The sequence below is a fragment of the Papaver somniferum genome, chromosome 3 (genome assembly GCF_003573695.1).
Source record: "Papaver somniferum cultivar HN1 chromosome 3, ASM357369v1, whole genome shotgun sequence".
In the NCBI taxonomy this organism is placed as follows: Eukaryota; Viridiplantae; Streptophyta; class Magnoliopsida; order Ranunculales; family Papaveraceae; genus Papaver; species Papaver somniferum.
Genome location: NC_039360.1, coordinates 190,955,293 through 190,975,042, shown reverse-complemented (window position 1 = coordinate 190,975,042; position 19,750 = coordinate 190,955,293). Strand labels below are relative to the sequence as shown.

Below are 19,750 nucleotides of genomic sequence, written 5' to 3'. Positions count from 1 at the left end.
AAGATTACGAAGATGGATAAAGAGAAAAGATAGATGGCTTAAAGTGAACGGTGTTTCCCATATCTGTCTGAAGGCCTCTGCCAAGATGGACCTATCCTAATGGACTGAGATACCGGTCTGACTAATATCAACACAACTAGCATATACAAGGGGACTAGTGGTTGATAAACCTAACTCTAAGTCAACACAACTGGCATATACAAGGGAACCAGTGGTCGACTTTATTGAATTTATTCCGGTTGGTCTGGTCTTAATTCTCAAATTTTTTTTTTTTTTTTTGGTATCTCAATCACCCTATTTCACCCTAGAAAAGGTAACAACTTGAATCGTGTGCCCCACCAAATCACTTAAAAAGTAAAAACTGAAGAATTAGGATTCAACGAGATATGGCGAAACTACCTTTTTTTTTTTTTTTTTTTTAATTCTAACACCTGAGCTTTGTGCTTTTATGAATAGACTCTTTAGATGTTTCCATATAATCAGATTGGTTCCTCAACTCCTACAACCAAGATGTTTCCATCCACTTAGATAGGTTAGTGCTATCCTTAATAGGCATAAATTTCTAGGCTCTGGAGTTTATATATACTGCAACTAAAAAGTTTCTCCCATACCCCCAAACTTAAATCTAACATTGTCCTCAATATTTCTAATGAAATAGCAATACCAAAAGTAAAATAACACGAGGAGAAGTTGGAAAGATAGTACCTGGGTGAAGAAAATCAAAAACTAATATACAACATACAACTGCCTCGATGGTCAATCAAGGGTAAACAGGGTCCTCAGAGGGACCTCCTCAACATCACCTGTAGAAAAGGGCTCTAAAAAGGGTTTCAATCTCTGACCGTTAACCTTCGAAGAACTACTACCATCCGGTGTCTCAATTTCAACATCTCCATGAGGAAAGACAATGCAAACAATAAAAGGACCCGTCCACCGAGAACGTAACTTCCCAGGGAAAAGATGCAAGCGGGTATCATACAGAAGAACTTTTTGACCTGGAGAAAATGACTTCCGTAAAATATTTCTATCATGCACAAGTTTCATTTTTTTCTTATACTCCTTCGCACTATCGTAAGCATCTACACGAATCTCGTCCAACTCATTGAACTGGAGTTTCCTATGGGCTCCTGCCTTGTCAAGTGAAAGCTTTAGCTGCTTAACAACCCAATAAGCTCTATGTTCTAACTCAACATGTAAATGACATGCCTTTCCATACACAAGCCGATAAGGCGACATTCCAATGGGGGTCTTAAACGCAGTACGGTAAGCCCATAAGGCATCAATGAGCCTAGACGACCAGTCTTTCCGATTAGGATTAACTGTTTTCTCTAATATACGTTTTATCTCCCTATTGGAAACCTCTACCTGACCACTAGTCTGCGGATGATACGGGGTAGCTACCTTATGTGTAATACCATATTTCTTCATCAAAATCCTAAAAGGTCCATTACAAAAGTGCGACCCTCCATCACTAATTATAGCTCGCAGTGTACCAAAACGTGTAAGTATATTATTTTTCAAGAACTCAATCACAACCCTATGGTCATTGGTTTTACACGCAACCGCCTCAATCCACTTAATACATAGTCTACAGCGACAAGGATGTATAGGTTACCAAAAGAATTAGGAAAGGGACCCATAAAGTCAATACCCCACACACCAAAGACCTCAATAATTAGAATCGGGTTCAAGGGCATCATGTTCCTACGGGAAATGGTTCCTAATTTATGGCAACGTTCACAAGTAACACAGTAACTGTGGGAGTCTTTAAACAACGAAGGCCAATAGAATCCACAATGCAATATCTTAGCAGCAGTCTTCTTAGCACTAAAGTGACCCCCACAAGCATGATCATGACAAAAGGAAATAATACTGGACTGGTCACTCTCAGGTATACATCTCCTAATAATCTGGTCTGGACAATACTTAAACAAATAAGGATCATCCCAAAAGAAGTGCTTAACCTCGGCTAAAAACCTAGAACGATCTTGTTTACCCCAATGTTGGGGCATTCGACCAGTAACAAGATAATTCACTATATTCACATACCAAGGTGCTTGGGTAACAAAGAAAAGTTGTTCATCAGGAAAACTATCCCTTATAAGAAGGGAATCATCAGGGGAATCAACAACTAGCCTAGACAAGTGGTCAACCAATCTAGGTTTCGTATCCCTCTTAGACAAAAGATATTTCCAAGCAGCATGATCAGTATATATGACGATCTTTGAACCTAAGAGATAGGGTCTAAACTTGTCTAAGGCAAACACAATGGCTAACAGTTCCTTCTCGGTAGTGGTATAGTTCAACTGGGCATCATTCAGAGTTTTGCTAGCATAGTAAATCACATGAAGTAATTTGTTTTCTTGCTGACCTAGCACAACACCAATAGCATAATATGAAGCACATGATCTCAAAGGGTAAGTTCCAGTTGGGTGCCTGGACTATGGGGGCGGTAGTGAGTAAAGTCTTAAGATTCTCAAAAGCCTATAAACAAGCATCACCAAAGCCAAACTTAACATCTTTTGCAAGCAAATTGCAAAGAGGTCTAGAAATCAAGCTAAAATCCTTAATGAATCGACGATAAAAACCTGCATTCCCTAAGAATGACCTAATATCTCTTATGGTTTTTGGGACCTGTAAAGTCTTGATAAGGTCAACTTTGGCTTTATCTACCTCTATACCCTTAGAAGATACGATATGCCCTAAAACAATTCCTGATCGAACCATGAAATGACATTTCTCCCAATTAAGCACTAGATTCTTTTTCTTACACCTAGTCAACACTAATGAAAAATGATGCAAGCACTCATCGAAAGACGAACCAAACACTGAAAAATCATCCATAAAGACCTCTAAAAACTTTTCTACCATATCGGAAAATATGCTCATCATGCAACGCTGAAAAGTCGCAGGGGCGTTACATAGCCCGAAAGGAATGCGTCTATACGCAAAGGTACCAAAGGGACAGGTAAAAGTAGTTTTTTCTTGGTCTTCTGAGGCAATAACGATCTGATTGTAGCCTGAGTATCCATCTAGAAAACAGTAATGACTATGTCCAGCTAATCTCTCTAGCATTTGGTCGATAAAAGGAAGGGGAAAGTGGTCCTTCCTAGTGATCTTGTTCAATTTCCTATAGTCAATACAAACACGCCAACCCGTGGTCACTCGGGTCGGGATTAACTCATTGTTATCATTCTGGACTACAGTAATACCGGATTTCTTGGGAACAACCTGAACGGGTCTGACCCACTTACTGTCTGAAATGGGGTAGATAATGCCTGCATCTAACAACTTAAGAACCTCGGTTCGAACTACTTCTTTCATATTAGGGTTTAGTCTTCGTTGCATCTCCCTAGAAGGTTTGGTATCTTCCTCTAAATAGATCTGATGCATACAAACAGTAGGACTTATACCCTTAATGTCTGCTATGGTCCACCCTAAAGCTTCCTTGTTGTTTTGAAGGACGGTCACAAGCCTACTTTCCTGATCACTATCCAAGTTGGAAGCAACAATCACAGGTAAAGTCTCAGACGAGCCTAAAAACACATACTTCAGGGTATCTGGCAATGGTTTTAGGTCCAACTTAGGAGGCTCTTCTAACGAAGGAACTAGGGTAGACTTAGAAACTGGAAGTGGTTCAAACTTAGGTTTCCATCCGTTACTAGTGTCTAACAAAGGGGTTGAATCTAACAAAGCATTCACCTCATTAATCACATTATCATCATCGAAATCAATCCCAAAGTGATCTAGGCATTTCTCTAACGTATCTTCTAACAAAGTGTTTAGCAATGACTCCTCGACTAATGTTCCTATCATGTTTACCTCTTCTATGCTCGAGTCATCTAGTTCAGAGGGTAGCTTACTAATATGAAAGACGTTCAGCTCAATAGTCATATTACCAAAAGAAAAATTCATAATACCAGTTCGACAATTAATGATCGCATTGGATGTTGCTAAAAATGGGCGACCTAAAATCACTGGTATCTGGTTCTCTGGGTCAGGGACAGGTTGGGTATCTAGGATAACAAAATCCACTGGATAAATAAACTTGTCGACCTCAATAAGAACATCCTCGATCACACCACGAGGAATTTTAACGGACCTATCAGCTAACTGAAGTGTCATCTGGGTAGGTTTCATATCACCAAGTCCTAGCTTGAGGTACACATGGTATGGAAGTAAATTCACACTGGCTCCTAAGTCAAGCAAAGCTTTCTCAACACGGTATTTACCTATTGTGCAAGAAATGGTAGGGGACCCTGGGTCTTTATACTTAGGAGTAGTGGTATTTCTGAATAATGGAACTCATGTGACTAGCTAGGAAGGCTTTCTTCTGGACACTAAGCTTACGATTTCGTGTACACAAGTCCTTAAGAAACTTGGCATAAGCGGGAATCTGCTTAATCGCATCTAACAATGGGAGGTTGATAGTAACCTGCTTAAAAACCTCCAATATATCATTAAAATTGGACTCCCTCTTAGTCGGAACTAGCAGCTGGGGGAACGGGGCTTTGGGAACAAAGCCGGGCTCAGCAGGACCCTCATTGGTCTCTTTGGAGACTCTATCAGTCTTCTCATTTTCTGGCTCATAAGGGTGACTACAACATGTTCACTATCAGGCATGAAAACCTTATTTTCAACTTTCTTTCCACTCCTAAGGGTTGTAATAGAATTCACATGATTGTACGATTTCTCTCCTTTAGGATTGGGTTGAGTTTGATTAGGAAACTTACCTTTTTCCCTCAAATATTCATTTATCTGACTAACCTGTTTTTTTAACTCAGAAATAGCTTGGGAGTTAGCATAACCTATATTTTTACTTTATTCTATCCCTTGAGCAACCATTTGGTTGATCTTCTCAGAGTTTTGAATAAACGAGGCTAGAGTGTCTTCTAAACTTGTGATCTTTTGATCCGAAGGGTTTTGAAACTGGGTTTGACCTGAAGAGTTCTTAGCATAACCAAAACCTGGGGAGGCTGAGGATTACTAGATTGTCCTTGATTCTGACCCTTAGACCAAGAAAAATTAGGATGGTTTCTCCAACCAGGGTTGTAGGTCTCCGAGTATGGGTCAAACTTCTGACGGTTTTCCAACCTAGCGTTGTTATAGACAACATGTGATTGTTCTTCACTAACATGACCTTCCCAAAACAAGTTATTGGGCTCTATTTCACAACTAGAGACTTGAGAGGCTCTAATCCTATCATCAGGTTCAACAAGAGACCTATGTTTAGGCTGATTCAATTCCAAATCTTCTAACCTTCTAGACAAAGCAGCAAACTTAGCATCTGACTCGAAGCTTGTATCTACCACATTGGTGCTACTTCTATTGACCAAGAATCTTTTAGGGGGTTCAACACAAGACTCCCACTTTTGGGATTTTTCATCAATAGCTCCTAAGAAGGTAAAAGCATCATCAACATTTTTATTAGTGAACTCACCAGCTCACATAGACTCGACCATGGCTTTGGTCGAATAGTCTAAACCATTATAAATAATCTCTACAAGTTTCATCTTATCAAATCCATGGTGAGGACACTGGGATAGGATATCATTGAATCTCTCTAAAAACCTATAAAGAGACTCTCCCTCTTGTTGCACACGAGCACTAATTTTCTGCCTAACAGCTGCAGATTTATGCTTAGGGTAGAATTTCATATAGAAAGCAGCAATAAGTTCCTGCCATGTTTCAATGGATTTAGATGGTAGGTTGTTCATCCAGGTCTTGGCTATATCTCTCAAGGAAAAGGGGAACATCTTAAGTTTCAAAACTTCATCAGTAAGGTATTTTATTCTAACTGTCCCACAAATTTCCTCAAAGTCCCTAATATGAAAATAAGGGTTCTCATCATCTTTTCCTAAGAATATAGGGATCATCTGAAGAATACTAGGTTTTATCTCGAAATTAGCCGTATTGGCTGGCAATTTAATGCACGAAGCTCGGTTGGTCTTAGTTGGGAACATGTAATCTTTCAAAGTTGTCATCGCTGGCACAGCTGAAGTACTAGGGGTACTCTCCTCACAAAGAGACAGATTCTCAAAACTGAAGTTTCCAAAAAAGGGGCTCTCAAAAGAAGAGTCTTCGAGCTCCCCGCCTTCACAAGAAGAACTACTAGGTTTATCACTAATCAAACGACCTAGAGTGTTTCTTTTCCAAGCCCGCTCTCTAATAACCTCGGGAAAACACTAGAAAAAGAAAAGAAAAAGAAAAATCCTAAAAGGAAGGGAAGTTCTATGCAAACACAAACAAGGCTGACTCCACCACAGCAAACCTATTGATTTCTAGCAAACAAAAAGCATGATGGCTCCACTTAGATTGTTTCTAGACCAGCTTCTAATCCTTCGAAAGGGAATTCGCTACAATTTAAGCAAACCCCTCTGGAATCAATCTGAGTCGAAGTAAGTTGAATAGAGGCGAGGGAATATGCGTGGAGCTTTGATACCCAAGGCCTCACTGCATTACAAGGTGGCGCAGTCACGCATTCAACTCACAGAAACCATTATGAACTTCGAAGTATGCTTAAAAGAGTAACCAATATTTTTCGAACGACTTTCCTATTAAGCTCGTTACCCTATAGGTCTCGTTCTAGTCAGTATTTTAAGCTTAGGTTCGCGTTTGGTATCGTTTTCCTAAGGCGGGCAAGAAGAGAACGGTGATGAAATCCGAACCCTTATCTTGTATGGCCAGTCCTTGCCCTTTACTAGGAAATTAAAGTAGTCATTTTCAGTTCCTCGGCATATATTCACACGAAGGAAGACAGTAACTCGCTAAACAGGGGATTCGCGAGTGTTTCGACAAACTTACCTCCCGTTCCAAACGGGGGATGAACCGTTGTAGTCGACTCGGGCCACGACTCCTATGTCATGTGCGAACCGAGGGGCCGAGACGATATCGTAATCGTCGTCCTTCTCTGCACACAGTTTATATTTAAACTACCCTTCCGTAGGGTTTAAAAATAATGTCCCAAAGTTTAAAGTCCAAATTCCAAAAATAAAGTGCAAAAGAAAAGGAAAGTCTAAAAAAAATGTTTTTTTTTTTTTTATAAAATAAAAATAAATTCTTCTTCTTTCGCTCCTTTCGCTTTGCCTTTTACTCCAAGTCTTTAAGTATTCACCAAAAGCTTTGGCAAAATTTTCTTTCGCTCCAAATTTCAAATTCTGTAAGGAAAAGACAAAAACCCCAAAAACGTAAAGAAGAACAAAAATAAATAAAAAAACAAATAAAAACCTAAAAAAAAAGAAAAAGAAAATCTAAAAACTCTAGCCTAAAGACAAGTCCGCGTCGGTGGCGCCAAAAATTGATGGGATTTTCAATTGAGTTGTAGTAATAGGTTCGTTGAGGCTTGTGAAAGCAAAAGATTCTAGACTTAATAAAACTTAAAACAAAGAAAACTTAACTCAAAATTTGATTTCAAGATATGAGAAAATAACCGAGACACTGATTCCACTATTACACATGAATGAATGATGGTAAATAACCCAAAACTCTAATTATCTTTAAGTCCCTTATTTTCTTAACTCACAAATAATCAAGCAAATTCGCAAAAATTAATTGTATCCCCTAAGCATAGATTATCTAATCAAAGCATAACCTATCTAATTGAATCACAACTAATGAAGAAAATTATGCAAACAATTAAAAACTCTGCAAAAGCAGTGATTGAGTGAATTATAATTAAATATTAGAGAAAATATAATAGTTACCAAATTATTCATGCGTAAATAGCTTCCTCATTGCCTTGGTTGTGAGAGAATTAGCACATCATCATGTTGGAAACACGCTCGAAATTTATTATTATTGCTAAAAAATGGTTTACAAATGATGAAAAGGGAGAAATATAATGAAAACCGGGTTTGTAACAGTTATATGTGTTACAAACCAGAACGATACATAGTATGTGTCACTGATACTGTAGCAAATAAGTCAGCTTCTGATGTACGACCCTCGGCTGTGAGTCGTTATCACTGTAGAAAAACGACTGTCTTTGCTGGCCTGTTCTTCGTGTTCTTCAGCTATTCAGCAGCAGGAATGGTGACTCTCTGCAAGTTTCAATTTCTCGCCTCTGAGATGTTCTAAATCCTCCCAATTCTCTCCGTCCCCTTCAGTGATACCCTAATAGGCTATTTATACTCAACAGGGACAAGAATCTTCGCTCATTACTCCGGAAAATCCTTCCAATATTCGGCAGTAAAAGAAAATATTTTGGAGATATTTTCTTTCCTTTCTTTCACAATCATGCATCTGCAACTGTCCGACCTTCCTTGTTAATCTCAGTCAAGCTCCAAACACGCTTAGAATGAGTCCCTGGTGAAGTAAAACTCATGCAAGAACATTATCTTCACGTTATTTCCCGTGAATGTCTTCTCGGCCAAACAAACCTCCCTGTTTTCTTCTAACTCGAGTTCTAGACAAAATCCTTCGAACCAAAGACCCAAAACAATCCTGTTAGGCTCAAAGGAAGATACCCAAACTGTTCCAGCTCTTTAGTCTCACTGAAACAAGCTCAAATTCGCAACCGTAGTTCTGACACTGAAACCAAAAATTTCCCGCCAAAACATAACTTTTGAAATGAAGAAGATGGTTAGCCCTTATCCAACGTCCTGTGTGCCGAATAACAAATGGGTGTTGTGCAAAAATGGGCTACACATAGCCGTGGGTGACACATAGCAAAAGTGGGGGTCCGTATAGCAAATGTCCTCCGGGGGTGCTCCGAGCAACTTTTCGAGCCGAATTTTCCAACAATAGTTATTTCCAAAAAATACCTACAAACACACAAAACACCATAATAAGGACGAAAACGAGTACTAACAATACGAAACATTGAGGAAAAATTAGACACATAAATGCGTCTATCAACCAGTAAGTGCCACCACATCCTCTAAGATGGGAGTTGCTTCATCCCAAGATAATAAAAATGTATGCGGATCAATTTCCCAACGTGCACACAATCGAATTATGCTGTCGTGATCTCGTCGGACTTCCCTAAATTTGGAGGACTCTAAAGCCGCCTCAATGCCTAGAAGAAGAATAATCCTCGCGTTCTCCGGATTAAAACGAATGTAGTCGATCCATGGATTCCAAGCGGAACGAGACTCCGCGGATGAGCGGAAGGCAATCGGGGGAAAAACATAGTCTCCCCTATGAACTGCCAAACGAGGGGATTCCTCAAAGGAAGGCACCTGGGCTGACTCCTCTTGAGGGCAGATGAGCCATTCTACAGACCCGGACGGAGGAAACAGATGAGGGTTGAGCATGCGGGCAACCCAGACATCATCGGCTGGGAAAAGAACAGAACCATCATCCGCTGCTTGCGGCAGAATTTTATCCTTGAGCCGGGGATTTCTCCTGAATTCCTCAAGCGTGTAAGAATCGAGCCGAGGAGGTGAATTACGGACGGGTGATTCGTCAGACATAGTAAACAACAAACAAGGTAAAGAGAGAGAAAAAAAACAATGAAAGATGAGGATCCAAAGTCGAGATCCCTTATATTTATAGGAGGGTAAAAGAAGGAGTAGTTACTGACCAGATTAGTAACCGTCACGGACAAGAGTCACAAATCAAAACCGCTCATAACTCCCATATACAACCGAAACATCCAAGAGTCACAAGCTGAAACCGCTCAATGATCTTATCGTAAATACAGTATCAATAGGTGACTGTTAACCTGATCTTCGACCAGTCAAACAGTCAGGGGACTAATGTTGATACATGAAAATGATTAAGCCTAGAATAGGTGCCCCCTTAACTTATTAAGGATTCCCCCTTTTGGAATAAAGGGACTTGGGGACTAGACCTAACCCATAAAGATGAGGAAGTCCTAGTCCACAAGAACATATTAAGGAAGTTGGGATTTGGCCTAAAGAGAAGGCCCTTTAGGGTATTATATTAACTTAAGGAAAGGGAAATGGAAATTCGGTAATATGCTAATCTTATGGGCATTTATCCAGAAGAGGATCATTATAAAAGGAAAAGAGGGCACACTTCTTAGGATCATCACTAATTCCCCATTACTTCCATAAACCTACCTTCTCCTTGGGAGTACTTTCTGTGATTAGGGCTAGTTCCTCCTTTCCACATTTTACCCATCAACAGAGAGCGACAATTCGAAAAAAATAAAGGAAGTTAATGAAATTCCATCTCTTTGTTTCTCTTCTTATAGGCGGCTGGAGAATCCAAAAATTTGAATGTCCTAAAATTCAAGGGAAAGTTATTGCATGAAGGGACACATGGGGACCACCCAACCGGTACGTGCAAAAATGGCGGCGTTATGGAAGTTTTTCTTCCAATCCTACCAAACGGTAGAATATGAAAGAAAAGGGGAAAACTGTGAATACCAATATTCTGTGGAGCACGCGTCACGGTCTCAATGGTCCTATGCAAGAGGATACCTTCGCAGATATACTTTATCTCATCCCAAGAAGGGATACCTCGACGACCAAGATGGAAAAAGTAAAGCCTAGCCTAGAAAGAGGCAGCCGGCGAAGGGACAAATGTAGATGACGTATCTAATCAGTATTAAATGCACAAATCTCTTATTTACACGCATAACCAAAGAGATGATGTGGCTGAATTTGACAGGCAAAGGTCAGCGGTGAACAAAGGTACAATCTGTACTGAGGCTAGGAAGTTCCCGAAGGAACGTGGGTCAGCAGAGGTGGCAGAATCCGACTGGAGAAGGCACGCGGTGAACGAAGGTACCATTTTTACGGAAGGTATATCAGGAAACGATGGATCCGGAGATAGCAAAGATATACCTGGAGAAGAAGGGGATATAAATACCAAGCTTCACCAACAAATGAAAGGCATTCAATATCTAGGAGAAAAGATCTTGTTTTAAGCTTATACCTCTTTAATGTTTAAAACTTAAGTAGTCACTTGAATTTAAGTTTTCTCTATTACTTTGGGAAGCATTTAAGATCTTTGTAACCACCACAAACTTAATACAAACAATCACTCATTATCCTGTGGACGTAGACAAATGTCGAACCACGTAATCTCTTTTGTCTCGTGATAACTTAGTAGACTTTACATTACATTAGTGTACTTTTTTACTATTGTGATCTTAGAGATCTTTCATTACTTAGCATTATCAGTTCAACAGAGACATCAATACCACTTTGTATTCGATTCCCTGAACTGTATACATTACGTAGACTATGGTCATGGTACATTCATAGTGAAAAACACGAAAAGGAAGCAAACCCATGTTCTTAAACAACACAGACAACACATCATAAGTTACAAATATTGTATGCAAGCGTCCAAAAACATCAATGGCATTCAACAACAAGTAACCAAAGTTGGAGCAAGGCGAATCCAGGGTAGAAATTCGAACAACCAGAGAAGAATCAAAAGATCACTTACTTGTATAAGATGAACGAGTGTATTGGAAAAACGGAGCCTTTAGAGAATCGATGGAAGACCAATAGTTGAAAGAGAATAAAAATCTCTTAGAAAGGGATGGAGAGCGACAGTTCGAAAAGAAAAAAGGAAGTTAATGAAATTCCTTCTCTTTGTTTCTCTTCTTATAGGCGGATGGAGAATCCAAAAATTTGGATGTCCGGAAATTCAAGGGGAAGTTATTGCATGAAGGGACACATGGGTACTACCCAACCGGTACGAGCAAAAATGGCGGCGTTATGGAAGTTTTTCTTCCAATCCTACCAAACGGTAGAATATGAAAGAAAAGGGGCAAACTGTGAATATCAATATTTTGTGGAGCGCGCGTCATGGTCTGAATGGTCCTATGCAAGATAACTATGTAGCCCTCACTACACAAAGGAACTTGAGTAGCAGAGGATACATTCGCAGATCTACTTTATCTCATCCCAAGAAGGGATACCTCGACGGCCAAGATGGAAAAAGTAAACCCTAATCTAGAGAGAGGCAGCTGGCGAAGGGACAAAGGTAGATGACATATCTAATCAGCATTAAATGCACAAATATCTTCTCTACACGCATAATCAAAGCACGTTGAGAGAGATGATGTGGCTGAATTTGACTGGCAAAGGTCAGCGGTGAACAAAGGTACAATCTGTACTGAGGCTAGGAAGTTCCCGAAGGAACGTGGGTCAGCAGAGGTGGCAGAATCCAACTGGAGAAGGCACGCGGTGAATGAAGGTACCATTTGTACGGAAGGTATATCAGGAAACGATGGATCTGGAGATAGCAAAGATATACCTGGAGCAGAAGGGGCTATAAATACCAAGCTTCACCAACAAATGAAGGGCATTAAATATCTAGGAGATAAGATCTAGTCTTAAGCTTATACCTCTTTAATGTTTAGAACTTAAGTAGTCACTTGAACTTAAGTTTTCTCTATTACTTTGGGAAGTATTTAAGATCTTCGTAACCACCACAAAATTAATACAAACAATCACTTATTATCCCGTGAACGAAGACAAATGTCGAACCACGTAATCTCTTGTGTCTCGTGATAACTTAATAGCCTTTACATTACATAAGTGTACTTTGTTATTATTGTGATCTTAGAGATCTTTCATTAGTTATCATTATCAGTTCAACAGAGACATCAATACCACTTTGTATTCGATTCCCTAAACAGTATACATTACGTAGACTATGGTCATGATACATTCATGGTGAAAAACACGAAAAGGAAGCAGACCCATGTTCTTAAACAACACAGGTAACACATCAGAAGTTACAAATATTGCATGCAAGCGTCTAAAAACATCAATGGCATAGACCAACAAGTAACCAAAGTTAGAGCAGGGCGAATCCAGGGTAGAAATTCGAACAACCAGAGAAGAAGCAAAAGATCACTTACTTGTATAAGATGAACGAGTATTGGAAAAACGGAGCCTTTGGAGAATCGATGGATGACCAATAGTTGAAAGAGAATAAAAATCTCTGAGAAAGGGATGGAGAGCGACAATTTGAAAAGAGAAAAGGATTTTAATGAAATTCCTTCTCTTTGTTTCTCTTCTTATAGGCGGCTGGAGAATCCAAAAATTTGGATGTCCCGAAATTCAAGGGGGAGTTATTGCATGAAGGGACACATGGGGACCACCCAACCGGTACGAGCAAAAATGGCGGCGTTGTGGAAGTTTTTCTTCCAATCCTACCAAACGGTAGAATATGAAAGAAAATAGGCAAATTGTGGATTTCAATATTATGTGGAGCACGCGTCACGGTCTCAATGGTCGTATTCAAGATAAATGTGTATCCCTCGCTACACAGAGGAACCCGAGTAGCAGAGGATACCTTCGCAGATCTACTTTATCTCATCCCAAGAAGGTATCCCTAAATTCTTTCGACGACAGCAAACATGTGTCGTAAATCATCTCGTCCGTCCAACTTTGCCAGCTTGGTCGGACGGCTTGGATTAAAAATTAGGCAATCAATGAAGTGCCTCAATGATCGTCGTCTGCCACTCTGTCTCAAGAAGTGAACGACCAGATGATATCCCACCCATGTGGCCTTCACACGATCACTCGAAGATGGTTGGACGTGCTGCTATTTTAAGACGTTTAATACGCGACTTACTCGATCAAGCTTTAAAACAGCGATGCTTCATGCATATCGATTGTTTTGAGCTGCTTTCTTAAAAACGATGCATTTTTTTATTTTTTTTGGTAAGTCCAAAATGTATTAATGAATAGAAAAATTACAAAGCAAAGTAAGTAGTAAGAAAAGAGGTCAGAGAAACCCCAAAAACTTACTATTTACTTGAAACGAAAATAAGATACATTTGGTAATTCAATAGACAAGATAAAATCAGGCATATTATCATAACTAAGATCTTCACCTTCATCTAACAAGAAACCCCTTTTGGCCAAACAATCAGCCGCAAAGTTGCTTCTCTATAGGAATGAATGAAGCGAATGGAATTGTATCTTACCTTCATGGCCATCCACCTTGTTCTAAGAAACCAAGGCACAATAACGTCATCACCAGAGAAAACCAAAACAACACTCATGGAGTCTGTTCTTATACAAATACTGCCAACTTCGAACTTAACAGCCCATTCCAAACCAACAATAACACAAAATAATTCAGCCAAGTAATTTGTTTGCACACCAAAACCAACACTCATAGCTCCAACCACATTAGCATTGGCATCACGTACAACAACTCCAGCACCCGCCCTTCCAGGATTACCACGAGCCACTCCATCACAACATAATATCATCTCATTATTTTGCGGAGGCTCCCAAAAGCATTTTATGGGATCAAAATGCTTAACCTGCCTATGACGAACTCTAAAGAAAGATAGAATTCGCAGGTCATCTTGGGAGTTAAACATACAACCCTTAAGCCGTATAGAGTACTCTTGAATCTGATTAAACACCTTCTTTTGAAAAAATATCAAACTTACTCTTTGGTTGTCGTAGACAAACCCATTACGGGTCATCCAAAGCTCCGAGCGAATAACTAGAATCGCAAGCAGCCATAAATCCTTGACTATCCTACTTGTACCTTTTGCTGCCTTGTAAGAGGTTGTTAAAATATGATGCGGAAGAATACCAAACACGTCTGAAATCCAATCCTAAGCTTTAGCCGCAAAGGATCAAGACCACAAAATATGATCCAGCGACTCCTCTTGGCTGTTACACCGGCAACACTTATTAACAACTTGATGCTTAAATCTGCTTTTTACCTTGTCCAAAGTAGCACACGCCCCACGCAAAATTTTCCAATTTCTGGCAGCTAGAGTAGGATGCACCGAAGGACGCCACAACAATTTTTTTCCCTCTAGTGCAGGTTGCCTTGAACGAACCAGCTCCTTAGCATAACGAACTGAAAAATTTCCCTTGTAATCTGGTTTCCACACCCTGTAGTCAGCACCTCCCATTGGATTTGGAAGATTATTTAAATCAACACCCGTTTCCAACAAATTCAAACGCACAATGTCAGTGAATACCCACGCCCCATCATGAATAAAATCACTAACTAACAAGTTACCATCCATATTTTCATGCCCAATAGCATCAACAATGCATCCCTCCACACACCAAGCATCAAAATACAATGAGGTACTCCTGCCATCACCAATCAACATCCTATAGTTGGACTGAACCTCACTATGAACCCATTTGAAACCTGGCAGAATGGAAGATTTCATGTAACCTACCAATTGACCATTACGGCCAAAGAATTTTGCACGCATAAAACGCACCCAGGCCTTGTTAGAGTTACAAATATTCCAGCAAAGCTTCATAAGAATAACTTTGTTCATAACCCGCATACGAGAGATTCCAAGGCCACCTTCATTATAAGGAGCACAAATCTTGTCATAAGCAACCATAAAAGATCTACTTACTAGAGAATCCCCTGACCACAAGAAATTTCGAATAGCAGCCTCACATTGATGAATGAATTTTCTAGGCCATTTATAAACAACTATATTGTGTATAGAGTAACTCGCAATCACTGACTTAACCAACACCACCCTATCTTGGAAAGAAAGCATTCTCCCCTTCCAACCTGCTAACTGTTCTTTGATCTTCTCAACCGCATTGCTAATATGATGGTATTTAACAACACCTGGCATGACCTTCACCCCCAAATATCTATCCGGAAAAGAAACAATATTCATGCCTAAAAATTCAGTAATGTTAGCTCTCCTCCGCAAAGAGCTACCACCATAATAGATCTTTCTTTTTTCACGACTAACAGTTTGGCCTGAAGCACGCTGATAAGTACCAAGAAGTGCAACCAAATTCCTCAAGCTTTTCATGTTGCCTTGGAAAAAAAATCATGATATCATCCGCAAACAATAAGTGAGTTGGAGAAATACCTTTTCTGGTGACCATAGTAGACATATTTTTCTCCCGAAATAATTTCGTAATATTTCTACTTAGGACATCTTCAATCAACACAAAAATCAAAGGCGATAGGGGATCACCCTTCCTCAGACCCCTGTCTATACTGAAAATACCTTCTGGACTACCATTAACAAGGACAGAAATTCTAGCTGACCTTAAAATCTGCAAAATCCAACTACACCAAGTATCCGAAAAACCATATTCTTTAAAAACAGCCAAGATAAAAGACCAACTAACTGTGTCAAAAGCTTGAGTAATATCTAGCTTCAATCCCACGTTACCCTCCTTGCGTTTAATATGTATCTCATTCACCATTTCTGAAGCTAAACAGATGTTTTCATGGATATTTCTACCCTTCATAAAAGCCACTTGCTCCTCAGAAACCAAGTTACCCAGGACACTCCCCAAACGAATAGCTAGAAATTTCGTAAAAATCTTGAAAAAGAAATTACTCAGACCAATTGGTCTGAAATTCTTTAGCGTATTAGCACCTCTTTCCTTTGGAAGCAACAACAACAAGCTAGAGTTAACACCGAGCGGAATAAATTTGTTGGTCCAGCAAAATAAAATGGCCTTTACCAAGTCCTCACTAATGATTTCCCATCAATGCCTATAGAAAAAACCCGCAAAACCATCCGGTCCTGGTGCACTATCCGCACCCAAGTCAAATACAGCCTCATGAATCTCCTCCACAGTAGGCAAACGATCCATAAAAGTACTCTCCTCAGCATAAATACGATCACGCTCTATATCAAAAAGAGAAATCTCCAAAACTGAATTATCCCCATTGAACTTAGCTTGATAATAATTTACAACCATGTCCCGAATTTGATCATAATCAGTAACCGTATCACCCGAATCATTAACCAACTCCGAAATAGTATTATTACTCCTTCGCATACGAATTTTATAATGGAAGAAACTTGTATTACTAGCCACCTCCATCAACCATTTATTCCTAGATTTCCGCTTCAATATTTTCACCAATTGCATACAAATATCATTCACTTCAACTTGCGCATCCTTCATATGATTTTGTTTCTCAATATTGAAAGGATCATCATCAGTCTCCCTCATAGACCCTTCAAACCTAAGTTGCGTTTGTTTAAGCTTAACATGAACATTGCTAAAAACCATCTGATTCCATAACTTCATCTCCACCTTGAGGCGCTTCAATTTCTGAGGAAAAATAAAAGTCGGAGACCCAACCAAAGGAGCATTCCAACTATCACAAACCATTCTCATAAAATCAGCATGAAAAAACCACATCTTTTGCACACGAAAAGGAGCTCACGAGGACGAGTACTTATAAAAGGATAACCAATAAGGGGAGAATGGTCAGGATCTTCCGTAAGAAGAGCTTTACACCGCCAATTCTCAAGACGATTCAACCAAAATTCATTTATTACTGCCCGATCCAGTTTACTAATAATTCCTCTTGCACCCAACTACCTGTTGGACCAATTAAACTTGCTTCCCAAAGATTACACTTCAAAAAGATTATTATCATCCAACCAATCACTAAATTCATTGATAACTTCAGTTCTAGGAGTAGCACCTCCCTTCTTTTCTTCGTTGCGCAGAATACAATTAAAGTCACCAATTACTAACCAAGGAACCTGCTGCGCGCCCATATCAATCTGACGCCACAGATTTCTTCTAGTAGTTTGAACTGAACTTTCATGAACCATGGAAATATAAACCCCATCAACACCAATTTAAAAGCTTGACGAGACATATCCAGCACCACAGGTTCAGAATAATTTAGAGACCACATAACCCACAAATTCCCAATAGAAAAGTCTGTAGAGTTGTGAATTATAGAACTATGAAAACCATCAATTTTGAAGCGTCACATAGACCTAGAGGAAACATCCACTCTCGGTTCAGCAATACCAATAATATCAGGTTTAAAATCTTTAACTAATTCTTTGAGCTTACATTGTCCTTCATCACGCACAATACCATTAATATTCCAAAAGAGAACACGCATTAATAACCAGATTTTTTGGGGATAGGTAATTTAACACGCTGAGCTACTCTGCCAGTGTCTTTCTTTTGGAAAGCCTAGCCTTGTTTACTATTATTCATATCCTTGTTACCAGAATAAGCGCCCTCCTTACTTGAGTCAGACTTGGTTTTGGCTGCAGCACGCATACCCTGGCCTGGAATCCCGATCTGCTGAGGAATAGATGAAGCAACTCGTGAAATAATATTTGGAACCTGGTTGAACAATCTACCTGAACTAGTATCGCAAGTCTCCAAGCCAGCATCAGATTGTTCTCCCAAACCAAGCTCATTACTTAAAGCGCCAAATTAGTTTGGAGAGACAATAGATTGACGAGTAAACAAATTGTCAGTTAAAGGAGTGCCAGATGAAGAAGCAACAATCCTATCACCCATAGGAATCCTACTCTCTCTCGCTTCAGATCCTACAAATGACTTAGTTATAGGAAACTCACTCACCGGATCCCTTGTAACTAATGATGCACGTTCTGCTACCTTAAGCTTAGTTATTGCCAATTCAGCCAAGGAAGAGTTCGCAACATCTTGAGACATAGATAATTCATCTTGTAGCTGTATGTCAACAACTTCATTAGCATTCCCTGACACAACTTCCCCTTCTTCTAAATTCTCCATAGAAGTAATCTCAACAACGTCATATTGCTGCCGGCCATGCACAGCGTTAGTGTGACTCACAACAATCACGTTATTAACTATCTCAGGAACAAAAGGGATTAATGGTGCTTCCTTCCCTTTTTTCTTGCGACCAGCTTCTTACCATTCACTGCCACCATTAGCAGCATTACCACTCTCATTAGTAGCATTATTCCCCTGCGGTTTTTGACATTGAGAAGAAATCTGAGATTGCAAGTTGTTAGCATTGTTCTTAGTTTTCTTACGACACTCCGAATCAGAGTGCCCTATTAGCTTGCACTTACAACATAATTTAGGTTTCTTTTGGATTTCAAAATTCTTCCAGAAATCCAAACCCCCAACCGTAACATGAATAACATCAGTGTTTAATTCAGCAAAATTGATATCTATCAAAACTGAAGCGAAATGGCCATATTCATGAGCAAGAGTGCGCTGATCCACCACAATGGGAGTACCAAGTGTTTTACCTAACGCCAACAGGGTCTTCTCAATCCAAAACTCCATAGGAAAACTAGGAAACTTCACCCATACAGTAGCATGTGAATTTTTATGTTTATCAGCATCAAACCCTGGAAACCATTCCATGAGATTGAGTTTTAGTTGATAAAAAGACCAGGCTTCAACGTTGAGTAACTTATCTTTGTCTTTATGAGATTGCAACTTGATAATAAAGAAACCTCTATTCATGGGAACAAATTGTACACGACCTTGCTCTAACTGCCATTGTTGTTCAAAGCTGTTTTTCACGTCTTGAAAGGTAATCCCCTTCAAATCTAAACGTCCTATGAGGCTGAACTTCCAGAGTTCGCAACCCTCATTATAGAAATCATCTGGAATAACTACTGCTGGTTTACCCTCCTTCACAGTTGGGTTTGACAGCTTGGATAAATCAAAAGTAGTAGCTGGTAGCTGTTTTTTACCCATCACCTTCTCGGCATAGGTTAAAACTTTAGTTTGAGGCGGATCAGGAAGATCCCCATCTCAAATCACCCAAGGATGATCGAGATAAGAGATGAAAAAAGTTGAAAGTTTGAAACCCTATGAAAATCGCCAGAGGAGGGAAATTTTTAGGAAAGAGAAAAAAGTAAGCCTAAACCTTCTAACAAATAACGATAATGCGGTGAAGGTGAAAAAAACGATGCATTACATGCATCGAGCATGCACGATATTTCATGAATATCAATTCTATAAATAACTTGGTTATTTAACCTAATAGCACCACATGCTATTTCTTGCGGCGGGTCCCACGAATTGACTCGCTCATTCGAGACATCAAACATGTCACAAACTGGGGGATACTT

At 39.6% G+C, this 19,750-nt stretch overlaps 2 protein-coding genes across 2 annotated transcripts; both read right to left on the bottom strand.

The window, feature by feature from the left end:
* Positions 1-13,777: 13,777 nt before the first annotated feature.
* Positions 13,778-17,060, bottom strand: LOC113360451. Its single transcript, XM_026603960.1, has 4 exons — positions 16,415-17,060; positions 15,905-16,207; positions 14,624-15,708; positions 13,778-14,512 (listed from the first exon to the last, which is right to left on the bottom strand). The coding sequence occupies exons 1-4, from the start codon at positions 17,058-17,060 to the stop codon at positions 13,778-13,780; spliced, it is 2,769 nt and encodes a 922-aa protein (XP_026459745.1).
* Positions 17,061-18,569: 1,509 nt separating this feature from the next.
* Positions 18,570-19,373, bottom strand: LOC113360450. The gene has a single exon (XM_026603959.1). It carries the CDS (start codon positions 19,371-19,373, stop codon positions 18,570-18,572), a length of 804 nt encoding a protein of 267 aa, XP_026459744.1.
* Positions 19,374-19,750: the final 377 nt, after the last annotated feature.

What these genes read in the sequence shown, in the direction of transcription:
- LOC113360451 (XM_026603960.1), bottom strand. Translation starts at nt 17,060, where the DNA reads ATGTGGTTTTTTCATGCTGATTTTATGAGAATGGTTTGTGATAGTTGG. An exon ending in AGGACCGGATGGTTTTGCGG is followed by an intron (nt 16,208 to 16,414) that starts GTTTTTTCTATA and finishes CGAAATTTCTAG; the next exon opens with CTATTCGTTTGGGGAGTGTC. An exon ending in CGTGTGCTACTTTGGACAAG is followed by an intron (nt 14,513 to 14,623) that starts GTAAAAAGCAGA and finishes GCTAAAGCTTAG; the next exon opens with GATTGGATTTCAGACGTGTT.
- LOC113360450 (XM_026603959.1), bottom strand. Translation starts at nt 19,373, where the DNA reads ATGGGTAAAAAACAGCTACCAGCTACTACTTTTGATTTATCCAAGCTG.